The following is a 13,419-nucleotide window of genomic DNA, read 5'->3' as shown; positions in this document are numbered from 1 at the left end:
AATTGAAATATATGGCTCAAGATTAATTAACAGTATATAAGTGTTGATATTATATGAACAATACATTAATTTAAATTTTCATGATTAAATTTATCCAAACAAGTAAAATATTTTTAGAGTAGGTCTCTTGTGAAACGGTCTCACGGATCTTTATATGTGAGACGGGTCAACCCTACTGATATTTACAATAAAAAGTAATACTCTTAGCATAAAAAGTAATACTTTTTCATGGATGACTCAAATAAGAGATCCGTCTCACAAATACGACCCAACGTATTTGTGAGACCGTCTCACACAAGTTTTTTTCATATGTTTAAAATTATGAATTTATCCTGAAAAATTTGAATTCAAATTTCATGAAATTTATTGGAGAAAAAAATCACATTGCATCCAAACTTTTTTTTAACACATTTTATGTAATAGTCATGTTGTCTATCTACCTATTTAGTCAGGATCGGAAGACTCAAATATAAACTTGTTTGATAAGAATAAAATTAAATATTGTTTACTACCGATTAATTACTTCACTTGTTTGATAAGAAGATATTTAGATGTGATGTTGAAACTGAAGATTTTGCCAACAAATATTTCAATAATAGAAAAGATGGCTAAATAAAGGAAATCGTGTTATTTTCATCGAAGTTCCCTAGAGCGAATAGGGGTATTCGGGCAAGATCCGTGAAAGAAATTTGTTCTATGTGGCTGATAAAAAGGATTTGGAGTTTGAAGAACATATGGGTTATACACTTCCATTTGCCAATCGTTCCTTGAATCCATGCATGGATTAGTGCTAATGGAGGCTTCCAAAAGATCTTCCCAAGTACCATCACTTGTACTGATTTCATCATGATCTTCCCTTTTTATCAAGGGCTCCAGTTCTATATCTTTCTCTACTTGAATATCATCAAACAGCCGTTTGTCTTGCCGGCCGGATACAGCAAGCTTTTCGCTAGAGTCGTCCGTGAAGCTCAATGGGGATGGCACGTTGGACGTGAGAGTCGACACATTCGAGGATGATTGATCAGTGAAGGACCACATCCCATTGAGAAATGTTTCAAGTGCTCGTATTTGGATTTCTGGGATTCGTTCGATTAAAGGATATTCGTAGAATCCACAATATCCCATAGACTTGCAGAAATCGTGATATTTGGACAGTTTTTCAGCTTGAAATGATGCTTTCTTGTAGATTCCAAAGGCTGCTAAGCTACTCCGATATGGTAACTGGATCAGGTTATCTAAGATAATAGAAATCTGACTTTTGAAAGTGGCGTAACACATAAAACTATCGCGGATTATGTGCTTCATGGCGGACTGGATGAGGAAGCTCCTCGAAGCTGCACCCGCGGGGTGACAGTCGATGCAACGGTCCATCAGACTTTGGAGTTGAGGCAAGGTTTCTATCATATTTCCCACGTCTTTGATTTTGTACGTCGGCGTTTCTTCATCTTGAGCACTTTGTTCCAACATTTCAGGAGAAACGCAAGTGATGGCTTCATCGAGCAGCCTTGCGTATGATCTTACAAAAGCAGTGTAGTATTTAGAAGCCGAGGATGAGCTGTCTTGGAAGTTACACGGGTAGAGCGACAATAACCCTTGGGTTCGAGCCCACAACAGTTCAGCCCTGAGGCGGCTGTCATCTGGCAATGACCTAAGGAGTCGGTGGAGGAGGACCAAACACTTGAGGGCGACTAGCCAAGATTGTGTCTTGGGAAAAACGCCGAGAAAAGCTGAGGGCGAATGCACGGTTCGACGACGGCGAGACGGAAAAAGTCTTCAAGAACTGGTGAACATACCTATCCGGTACGGGGAAGTCGTCGTGGGATGTTGCTTTGACAATGGTGAGATCGATGTCACAAAAGCCCCCGATGGTTGCAATCTTGGCGTAGCTAACGCATGAGTGCTCTCTCAGAGAGGTAAAGACTTGACGAATTCTCCTATGCATTGTGTCTAATTTTGTGTGTTTAGATCTTTGGAGGACTTAATTTAGACCGAGATAACTTATGGAAATTCAAGGTTTTGAAACCTAAGAATTAACGTCAATGAGTAGATCTTTATATTATTTTGTGATAAGTCCACAGATTATGACAATTGGAATCTTTGGACGGAGCGGGGATTACAAGAAGAATGGCATACAAGATTTGAGGCAATAGACGAATGCCGTATTACTAATTATGGATTTCGTTCATTTTTATAATTGCAAAAATTAAACTTAACCGATATTCACCATATGGTTAATTTCTATCAAAGAACTGAATATTCACGATATTTTTTAATATAGGTTTAGATAATCAGTTCAATTAAGTCATGAGTTATTTTCTTCTTCACGTCAAACTTTAAAACTGTCGCAAACAAAAACATAAAATGCATTCAAATGATTCGGTTTTGGTTCCACCATTTTTCGATTGGAATTGAAAGCATAGGTTCTTAAATAGGAACGACAAGCCTAGTTTCCCATATGTTGACTTCAGTGGAATATCAACAAGAAATTTTTTTGGAGTAATTATTATTTTTAGGGGAAATAGTCATTTCGATCTTGTAAATTCCACCTTTTTTGGATTTAGTCCTATATAAATTAAGATTATGGTCATGTAACTTTAAATTTTGTGTTATTTGTAGTCCAATTTGCACCAAAGTAAGTTAATTTGACCGCGAATTGCTGACTAGCCGACGGAATTAGCATTATTTTATCAGTCGTGGCTGACACATAAGCTAACTAATAAATATAATAACTTGCCAACTGGATAATGTAAAAACATGATATGTATTGGAAAATAATATTTAAAATGTGTGTATTGAATATTTGAATGTTGAATATTTGAATATTGAAAATAAGAGTTGTAAATATTGAAAATTAGTGTGTGATGATGTAGGTAATGATGTATTTTATTTTTGGATTATTTGTAAAGATTTCCTATAAATAGATCTCTCATTTGTGAAGAAAATCACAATTGAGTAGAGAGAAAAATATTATAAAGTGTGTAGTTTGGTAAATTTTGAGAGTTTGAGATTTTTACTTTTTACCATAAATTTTTACTTTTTCACAACACGTTATCAGCACGAAACTCTAAAAGTCCTACATACTTTTCCAAGCTCCAAACAGAAGAAAAAGGTAACAAAAATAATTATATTTATTTTACTGTTATTTATTTATTGTGTATTTATTTAATATACAATATAATGTTATTATTAGAAATAATAAAAATAAATTTTTCATAAACTTGTTATAAATCCTGGGAGGATGTTAAGACGACATCCCACACTCCCGGTAAGGGATACGACAAGTATAAAAGCCTATAAGGTTTTTAAACAAAATAAATTATGACACTCATTACAATATTATGATATGATATACATAATTATTTAAACATGTCTAATATTATATATATCATATTATTACCATAAAATTATACAAATACATACCTTTATTTTTTTGTACCCCAACGGTCATAAATGGTAAAAAACGGCTAGTTTTTGCCCTATAAATATGATCTCACAAACACATTCCCTCACTCCAACTTTCTCTTCTTCTCTAAAAATTATTCATCATCAAATTTTTCGAAGAAAAAAGAAGATGGCTTTTTCAAGGATATTTTTAATTATTTTGGTTATCATACTCACGAGTCTTTTATTTATCGGAGAATATCCTCCTCGTGCGTTTTTTTTATTTTTACAAATACTTGTACTTGTTGTTTATCCGTTACTTTGTATTGCAATAATTATTAACTAATAAAATGCATCGTAATTTTTTAGTACCACCATGTCAAATTTAACAAAGCTCGAATTTGTTGCGCTCGACATCACGGGAAAGAATTATATGCCATGGACTCTAGATGTAGAAATGCATCTTGAGTCATTGGGTCTAAGCGAGACCATTAAAGAAAATGGCATATGCACGTCACAAGAAAAGGCAAGAGCCATGATATTTTTGCGTCGACATCTCGACGATGGATTGAAATGTGAATATCTGACTGAAAAAAATCCCATGGCTTTGTGGAAGGGATTAAAAGAAAGATTCGAACATATAAGAGAAGTTATACTTCCGACCGCCCGGGATGAATGGAATACATTGAGATTCCAAGACTTTAAAAAAGTCAGTGATTACAATTCGGCGATGTATAGAATAATCTCGCAATTAAAATTTTGTGGACATGAGGTCACAGAATCTGAGATGCTTGAAAAAACATTTTCCACGTTTCATGCATCAAATATTACTCTACAACAACAATATAGAGTACGTGGATTCGCGAGATATTCTGAACTCATCGCCTGTCTTCTTGTGGCGGAAAAAAACAACGAGCTATTAATGAGAAATCATCAGTCCCGACCCACTGGATCAACAGCATTTCCAGAAGTAAATGCTGTAAGTAAAAATGAATTTAAACCTGGAAACCAAAATCAAATTCAAAGACAAGGTTTTGGTCGAGGTCGTGGACGTGGACGTGGACGTGCACGTGGAATTGGCCGTGGTCGTGGTCAAGGCCGTGGTTTTGAAAATAATCGAGATAGTTATTTTTATAACTCATCTCAAAAGAACGTCCCAAACCATCCACAGAAAAGGCATCATGAGAATACAAGTGTTAATGAGAAGCACTCAAAAAGATATGAAAGTTCTTGTTACAGATGTGGTACTCCAGGACATTGGTCCAAAGTTTGTCGAGCCCCTGAGCACCTTTGTAAACTTTATAAAGAATCATTAAAGGGGAAAGAAAAGGAGACCAACTTCACTGAACGCAGTGACCGTTTGAGTGATTCAACTCATTTTGATGCTGGTGATTTTATGAATGATTTCTCTGGAAATGATCAATATGTTGGTGGGATAGAAATGAACAATATTGATGTTGCAGATTTTCTCAACGATTTCTCTAAAAATGAACAATATAATGGTAGAATATAAATGTACAATAATCTATTTTTCATGTATTCATAGAATAATGTTTTATTGTATAATTATGATTTGTGTTATATTTAAATATATATTGCAAGTAATTTATTTCATTGCATATTTTTTTGAAGTTCAAATATGGAAAATGCTATGAGCAAAGCTGAAGTTTGCATACCCGATAGTGGTACAACGCACACTATCCTCCGAGATAAAAGATATTTCTTGGAACTAAAACCAACAAAAACAACGGTGAATACAATATCAGGTCCTGTAGACTTGATTAAAGGATGTGGTAAAGCACAATTTTTGTTACCTAATGTTACAAAATTTTTGATCAATGATGCTTTATATTCACCACAATCGAAAAGAAATTTGTTGAGTTTTAATGATATATATTCCCATGGGTATGATACTCAAACAATGAATAAAGGGAATGAGAAATATATGTGTCTTATCACATATAAATCAGGAAAGAAATATGTGATTGAAAAACTACCAATACTCCCTACTGGATTGCATTATACACATATAAGTCTCATTGAATCAAACATGGTAGTTGATAATTCTTCGATATTAACCAATTGGCATGATCGATTGGGACATCCTGGTTCAACAATGATGCGAAGAATTATAGAAAATACACATGGTCATCCACTGAAAGACCAGAAGATCTTTCAGAATAATAAGTTTCAATGTAAAGTATGTTCTCTTGGAAAACTTATTATAAGACCATCACCAGTCAAAATCCAAACTGAATCACCAATGTTTCTTGAACGTATTCAGGGTGATATTTGTGGACCAATCCATCCACCATGTGGACCATTCAGATACTTTATGGTATTGATTGATGCCTCCAGCAGATGGTCACATGTATGTTTATTATCAACTCGAAATGTTGCATTTGCAAGATTTTGCTCAAATAATAAAATTGAGGAATCAATTTCCCGATTATACAATCAAGAAAATTAGACTTGATAATGCTGGTGAATTTACTTCCCAAACTTTCAATGATTATTGTATGTCTATGGGAATCATTGTTGAGCATCCTGTTGCTCATGTACATACACAGAATGGATTGGCTGAATCATTGATTAAACGTCTGCAAATGATTGCTAGACCAATGATTATGAAAACAAAGCTCCCTATTTCTATATGGGGACATGCAATTTTACACGCTGCTTCATTAATTCGCATCAGACCAAGTGCATATCATAAATACTCCCCATTGCAGCTTGCATTTGGTAAAGAACCAGACATTTCTCATCTGAGAATTTTTGGATGTATGGTGTATGTGCCTATTGCACCACCGCAACGAAAGAAAATGGGACCTCAAAGAAAGGTTGGAATTTATATCGGTTATGATAGTCCATCAATCATTCGATATCTTGAACCTCAGACAGGCGACGTGTTCACAGCACGTTTTGCTGATTGTCATTTTAATGAGGAAATCTTCCCAATGTTAGGGGGAGAACAGAAACATACCAAAAAGGAAATTACATGGTATGTATCATCATTGTTACATCTGGATCCAAGAACAAAACAATGTGAAAAAGATGTACAACAAATTGTACACTTGCAAAGAATAGCAAATCAAATACCAGATGCATTTGCAGACACAAAAGGGGTAACTAAATCATATATACATGCTGCAAATGCCCCTGATCGAATTGAAATTCCAAAGAAACAAATGGAAGATACTCATGATGTCATTAAACGCCTGAAGCGTGGAAGGCCAGTCGGTTCCAAGGATAAAAATCCTCGAAAAAGAAAATTCATAGAGAAACACGATGATCACAAAATAAAGAATGACGTTTCTGAAGAAACACATGATGATCACAAAATAGAGAATGGTGTTCCTGAAGAAACACATGATGATGAAAATGTTCTGTCAGAACCACAAACTGACGAGAATCATGAAATCTCTATCAATTATATTAATACTGGAAAAATATGGAACCGAAAAGATATAGATGAAATTGATGATATATTTTCTTATAATGTGGCAATCGACATCATAAATGATAACGAAGATCATGAACCAAAATCTTTTGGTGAATGTAAAAATCGGCAGGATTGGATAAAATGGAAAGATGCCATCCAGGTTGAATTAAATTCGCTAAATAAACGTAATGTTTTTGGACCTATAGTCCTTACACCTGAAGGTGTAAAACCTGTTGGATACAAATGGGTTTTTATTCGAAAGCGAAATGAGAAAAATGAAATAGTAAGATATAAAGCTCGACTTGTTGCACAAGGTTTTTCTCAAAGGCCTGGAATTGATTATGAAGAAACGTATTCTCCTGTGATGGATGCAATTACGTTTCGGTATTTGATTAGTTTGGCGGTATCTGAAAATTTAGAAATGCGTCTTATGGATGTTGTTACAGCTTACTTATATGGATCACTTGATAGTAATATATATATGAAAATCCCTGAAGGATTTAAGATGCCTGAAGCACAAAGTTCAAAACCCAGGGAATGTTATTCTGTGAAATTACAAAGATCATTATATGGGTTAAAGCAATCAGGTCGAATTTGGTATAATCGACTAAGTGATCACTTGATGAAAAAGGGATATGTAAATAATTCAATATGCCCTTGTGTTTTCATTAAGAAAACAACATCCGGATGCGTAATTATTGCTGTATATGTTGATGATTTAAACATCATTGGAACGAATAAAGAAATTCAAGAAGTTGTGTCATACTTGAAGGAAGAATTTGAAATGAAGGATCTTGGAAAAACCAAGTATTGTCTGGGTTTACAAATTGAACAAAAAGAATGTGGAATGTTTGTTCACCAGACAAATTATACAGAGAAGATCCTTAAACGTTTTAATATGGATAAAGCAAATCCTTTAAGTACTCCAATGGTTGTTAGATCATTAAACATAGAAAAGGATCCATTCCGTCCATGTGAAGATGATGAAGATATTCTTGGTCCAGAAGTACCATATCTAAGTGCCATCGGTGCCCTTATGTACCTTACAAATTGTACAAGGCCTGATATATCTTTTGCCGTGAATCTGTTGGCAAGATTTAGCACATATCCAACAAAGAGACACTGGAGCGGAATTAAACATATATTCCGTTATCTACGAGGAACGACAGACTTGGGACTTTTGTATTCAAAAGATGCTAATCCAAGTATAATTGGTTATGCTGATGCTGGATACTTATCTGATCCACACAAGGCACGTTCCCAAACTGGATATGTATTTACTCGTGGAGGCACTGCAATATCTTGGCGTTCTCAGAAACAAACGCTCGTAACAACTTCATCAAATCATGCCGAGATTATTGCACTACATGAAGCAAGTCGTGAATGTGTGTGGTTAAAATCAATGACCCAACATATCCAAATTTCATGCGGATTATCATCTGATGAGAAGCCTGTGATACTATATGAAGATAATTCTGCATGTGTTGCTTAAATGAAAGAAGGATACATAAAAAGCGACAGAACTAAACATATTCCTCCTAAGTTCTTCGCATTCACCAAGGAGCTTGAGAAGAATAGATGTATTGATGTTCGTCACATTCAATCAAGTGAAAACTCATCAGATCTCTTCACAAAGGCACTTCCTACGTCAATATTCAGAAAGCACATATATAATATTGGGATGCGCAATCTACGAAATTTGTGAAGAATTGTTCATGTCAACATCAGGGAGAGTTTACGTGACTGCACTCTTTTTCCCTTACTATGGTTTTTATCCCAATGGGTTTTTCCAAGTAAGGTTTTTAACGAGGCAGTACAAAAACACGTAATGAAGACATCATCGTATCATGATCATCATCACAAGGGGGAGTATTGGAAAATAATATTTAAAATGTGTGTATTGAATATTTGAATGTTAAATATTTGAATATTGAAAATAAGAGTTGTAAATATTGAAAATTAGTGTGTGATGATGTAGGTAATGATGTATTTTATTTTTGGATTATTTGTAAAGATTTCCTATAAATAGATCTCTCATTTGTGAAGAAAATCACAATTGAGTAGAGAGAAAAATATTATAAAGTGTGTAGTTTGGTAAATTTTGAGAGTTTGAGATTTTTACTTTTTACCATAAATTTTTACTTTTTCACAACAATATGGTTCTTGACTTTAATTTTAAGATATTTTTCACTACGACCAGGTTTGAACCGAGTAATAGCAGAAAACCCACTCTATGTAATTGGAAAAAGAAAACCGGATCGGGAAATTAATATAGCCCGATTCACTTGGATCGATCCGGACGAACGGTTGACCTCCACCGGCACTACATGCATTTTATTTTACAGTCAAAATGGCCAGTCCGGTCCAGTCTGGTCTCCATATCACAGAATCACAGCGGGGAAAAAAACGACTGCTTCGAAAGAAGAAATCTTCTTCTTCGAATTGTGAAAGCTTACTTGCATTTCAAAATTTTCAACTGTTTATCCATTTTCAATTAATTATTGTTAATTTATGTCTTACAATCTCTGCTACTTTTTCCTCGTCTTCCTTTCGTTTCTCCACTTCTCTTCTTCCATAGTTCCGCAAAAGAAAATCTCATCATTTTCAGTCTCCGACTCTCCATGGCTTCCGACCCAAAACCAAATCATAATCTCCCCGATTTCCACCTTCGCCGCTGGTTTTCAACCTCTCCCCAGCTCCCAAAACCTCTACACGTTCTCAGTATGGTTCTAAAACGTCTCACAAGACGCTGTCGTTTGCTCCGCTAATATCTTTTCTCCTGTTTCCGCTCCCGGTTCTTTGATCATATCTTCCTCCCGTGAGCTGCTGCTGGTGAATTCGTCAACTGATGGGAGGAACTCCTGGCCCTTTCGGGCTGTTGACCGTGTGAATGGGAATGGGCTTTCGTTGATTTCTAATGTGAGTCTTGTTTATGGTGATTTTCAAAGTTTTTATTTTCCGTCTGATACGATTCTTCCTGGTCAAAATATTAATGGGACTGTTCTTATATCGAAAAATGGTAAGTTCATGTTTGATTCGAGGAAGCTCTTTTTGGTGAGTAACTAATGATATTTACTGGACTAATCTTGGTAATTTTTCTTTTCAAAGTTTGGATGAGTATGGGATTTTGGTATATGGTCAGAATTCTATTTATCATGCGATGGATTTTGACGTGAAAATGTTGAGAAAATTGAGTCTTGATGATGATGGAAATCTTAGGCTTTATAGTTTTGATTTCGGGTCAAGACAATTGTGGCAAGCTGTGTACAATTCATGGAACTTGTGGTGAAAATTATATATGCAGTATGTATGATGCATCAAATCTCTCAACTTCTTGTGTTTGCCCCCCTGGATTCAAGAAAGCAGCGCATGACTCGTGCGAACGAAAAATTCCGATTAAGGAAACTGGGAGGAGCAAGTTTCTGAGATTGGATTTTGTAAATTTCACAGGAGGGTTGAATCAGAGTGACACAAGGACCACAAATTTTTCTACATGTGAAGCCAGGTGTCTAGCTATTCCTAATTGTCTTGGATTCATGTTTAAGTATGATGGTACTAATTATTGTGTTTTACAACTATATAAGATGATTGTTGGATACTGGTCACCAGGGACAGAGATCTCCATGTTCTTGAGGGTCGATGAATCTGAAACCGATGTATCCAACTCTAAGGTCGTGACCAATTTGATGGAGGTTATTTGTCCGGAGAGAATAAGCCTTCCTCTACCCCTCACTGCGTCCAAGACTAACACCAGGAATATATTGATTATATGCACTCTATTTGCAGCTGAGCTTATTAGTGGGGTGTTTTTCTTCTGTACATTTTTGCAGAAGTACATTAAGTATAGAGATATGGCCAGGACATTGGCCTTGAAGTTATGCCTTCTGGTGGACCGAGGAGGTTTAGCTACGCTGAACTTAAAGACACCACAAATAACTTTTCAACAGAGATTGGGAAGGGTGGCCTTGGTGTTGTTTACATGGGAAAGTTGAGTGATGGTCGGGTCGTAGCTGTCAAGCGTTTGCATGATAGTAGTGGTGGTGATTCTGATTCTTGGGCTGAGGTTACGATTATTTCTCGAATGCACCACCATAACTTGGTTAGATTGTGGGGTTTTTGTGTATGTGCCAAATGGGCCGTTGAGTGACTTCTTGTTCCAAGAGGTTGAGGTTGAATCTTCTGAGATGGATCAAGAAACAATGCCTATTGTTGGCTCAAAAAAGAAACCGATCCTTGATTCAAATATTCGTTACAGGATTGCTCTAGGGGTGGCTAGAGCAATAGCATACTTGCATGAAGAATGCTTAGAGTGGGTTCTGCACTGTGATATCAAGCCCGAAAACATACTTCTGGGGGATGATCCTGCCCCCAGGTTTCGGATTTTGGGATAGCCAAGTTGAAGAAGAAAGAGGATAAGGTGAGTGTATGAAGACTGCGTGGAACCCTGGGGTACATAGCACCGGAATGGATTGGGGATCGTTTTTAAAGAAATTTCTTGTTCGTCATTTCAAGCCAGTCACTAAAATTTCCTCCTTAGTTAGATCTTTGTGACCCAGAGGAGAAGCTTGGCTTATTGAACTCATAACTCATTTGCCCTTCGCCCATTATCTCTTTGATTCTTCTTTTGTTCGTGCCAACGTATAGTCCATATGACATCGAAATCTTAGGTTTGTCCAGGTTTGAGATAAAGTCCAAGATCCAATTGTAACAAATCTCAATTAAAAAAAACATTAATTATAAATAAATGAATGCACAAGACGTAATTCGTTATCAAGACATTAATAAAGTACCTTCACAAACTAAAACATGCCTATGTGTAAAAACCCGAGGATGAACGAATTTGTAGGCCAACTCAATATTAATAATTCCAGCCAAGTGTACCACCAATGTATCAATCTTGCGCTTGACTTGGTCATTATAACTAATTAACTACCAAACGTCGAACTCTTAGCCTTGCATTGCACATTTACTTTTATATTCCTGTGATTTTTTTTTTTTTGTTGCTTTGGACCATTTCATTGTGAAATCATGGATCATAAAAAATCTCTTACAACCTCACCTCCACGACCGCCGCCACCTCCACCACCGGATATGGGAGTACCAGTCCAATCTTCTAACTATCAATTTGTCAGTAACATCCAACCACAGCGCCCCCCATCGGCAATGCTAAATGTTCATGGTGGCATCGCGCCAGGACCATGGTCTACTGGTCTCTGCGATTGCTTCTCCGATATCAACAATTGTAGGTCAATATTTTTCGTTTATAATACACGTTAATGTATGTATTTATAAATTTAACTTGTACCCAATGATTATTTGATCTGCTTTTTAATTTTAATTTTAATTCTATTTACTAATTATATAGTATTTTTTTGTAGGTTGCATTACTTTTTGGTGTCCATGCATAACATTTGGCCAAGTTGCTGATATCTTAGACCGAGGATCTTCTTGTAAGTGTATATATACATTAAAATTTTTTGAGTAACCCTTCAATAATTTTACTAATGTGTTTCAAATTCTACACCCGATCGATGTAGAACTAAAAAATATCGCGCAAGTTTCGGGCTAACTTAGAGTTCGAGTTCTCTAGCAAAATATGTATGTAACTTGTAAATACATTCTATCTACATATTTGTAGAGGGGAAATATAAAAGAAAATTTTATGAAAAATTTGGTGCAGCGTGCGGAATGAATGGAGCGCTATATGCTCTAATTGGGTTGGCCACGGGATGTTCCTGTATATACTCGTGCTTCTACCGATCAAAGATGCGAGCCCAGTATATGCTGCCGGAGACTCCTTGCGGTGATTGTCTTGTCCATTTTTGCTGCGAGTCGTGCGCGCTGTGTCAAGAATATCGCGAGCTCGAAAGCCGTGGATTCGACATTCATCTAGGTATGTACGTATGTCAATTTTTTCTTGGGAAAAAGTCGACATATATTACAATCTACAGTTTTAGCGACGTTTGTATGTTTTTATTAATAAAGATGTTGAAAATGGTGTAGGATGGCAAGGAAATGTTGAAAAATACAACCAAGGAATGCCAATGGCGGCTCCATACGTTGAAGGAGGAATGGGACGTCAATGAGCTGTATTATATATGCATGTGAAATCAATTTTTCTTTAAAACATTCGAAAGGATTGCTTATATAAGATTAAATGGTACGTGCATTAATGGAGATTCTAACATTTGTTTATTTATTATTTTAATTTAAATTATTTATATTGCATTTGTTTCATCTTTTTATTTTAATTTCAAGTTAGTTTATTAATTTATTCAGCTTTTTGTTAATTTTGACTAAAGAATTGTTCTTGAAGTAGGTTTGTAATATATCGATTTCTGTCGGACGATATTTGTATTTGCTATTAAAATTTGACAGGTACACTTGCAATAATATTGTGTTTAAAGATATTCAATTGTTATAAATTATTGTGCTGAAAGTCTCTATCAATTAGATTAGACAGAAAATCGTTATTTTCATAATGAGAAAATTTTTGTATTAACTAAGAACTTAAGATAAAAAAACAAATAACAAACAAAATGATATAACAAAAAGTAAATTATTTAAAATAAACACGTGAAAATACACAAACTTCA

The 13,419-nt window shown here is 35.4% G+C and overlaps 1 protein-coding gene and 2 pseudogenes across 2 annotated transcripts; 2 read left to right on the top strand and 1 right to left on the bottom strand.

The window, feature by feature from the left end:
* Nucleotides 1-633: 633 nt before the first annotated feature.
* On the bottom strand, nucleotides 634-1,985 carry LOC142554273 (putative clathrin assembly protein At1g14910; annotated as a pseudogene).
* Nucleotides 1,986-9,334: 7,349 nt separating this feature from the next.
* Nucleotides 9,335-11,309, top strand: LOC142552730 (putative receptor protein kinase ZmPK1; annotated as a pseudogene).
* A 532-nt stretch (nucleotides 11,310-11,841) lies between these two features.
* Nucleotides 11,842-13,158, top strand: LOC142552732 (protein PLANT CADMIUM RESISTANCE 2-like). Of its 2 annotated transcripts, none has more exons than XM_075662506.1 (4): nucleotides 11,842-12,065; nucleotides 12,202-12,273; nucleotides 12,504-12,716; nucleotides 12,827-13,152. In XM_075662506.1, the coding sequence occupies exons 1-4, from the start codon at nucleotides 11,852-11,854 to the stop codon at nucleotides 12,907-12,909; spliced, it is 582 nt and encodes a 193-aa protein (XP_075518621.1). In that variant the 5' UTR covers nucleotides 11,842-11,851; the 3' UTR covers nucleotides 12,910-13,152. The 2 variants fall into 2 exon arrangements, with proteins under 2 accessions (XP_075518621.1, XP_075518622.1); XM_075662507.1 differs by having other exon boundaries at nucleotides 11,934-12,069; nucleotides 12,827-13,158.
* Nucleotides 13,159-13,419: the final 261 nt, after the last annotated feature.

This window comes from Primulina tabacum, chromosome 8 (assembly GCF_025594145.1).
Source record: "Primulina tabacum isolate GXHZ01 chromosome 8, ASM2559414v2, whole genome shotgun sequence".
Classification (NCBI taxonomy): Eukaryota; Viridiplantae; Streptophyta; class Magnoliopsida; order Lamiales; family Gesneriaceae; genus Primulina; species Primulina tabacum.
The sequence above is the reverse complement of the archived record's forward strand: the minus strand, read 5'-3'. Positions and strand labels throughout refer to the sequence as shown.

What these genes read in the sequence shown, in the direction of transcription:
- LOC142552732 (XM_075662506.1), top strand. Translation starts at nt 11,852, where the DNA reads ATGGATCATAAAAAATCTCTTACAACCTCACCTCCACGACCGCCGCCA. An exon ending in CTTCTCCGATATCAACAATT is followed by an intron (nt 12,066 to 12,201) that starts GTAGGTCAATAT and finishes ATTTTTTTGTAG; the next exon opens with GTTGCATTACTTTTTGGTGT. An exon ending in TGGATTCGACATTCATCTAG is followed by an intron (nt 12,717 to 12,826) that starts GTATGTACGTAT and finishes AAAATGGTGTAG; the next exon opens with GATGGCAAGGAAATGTTGAA.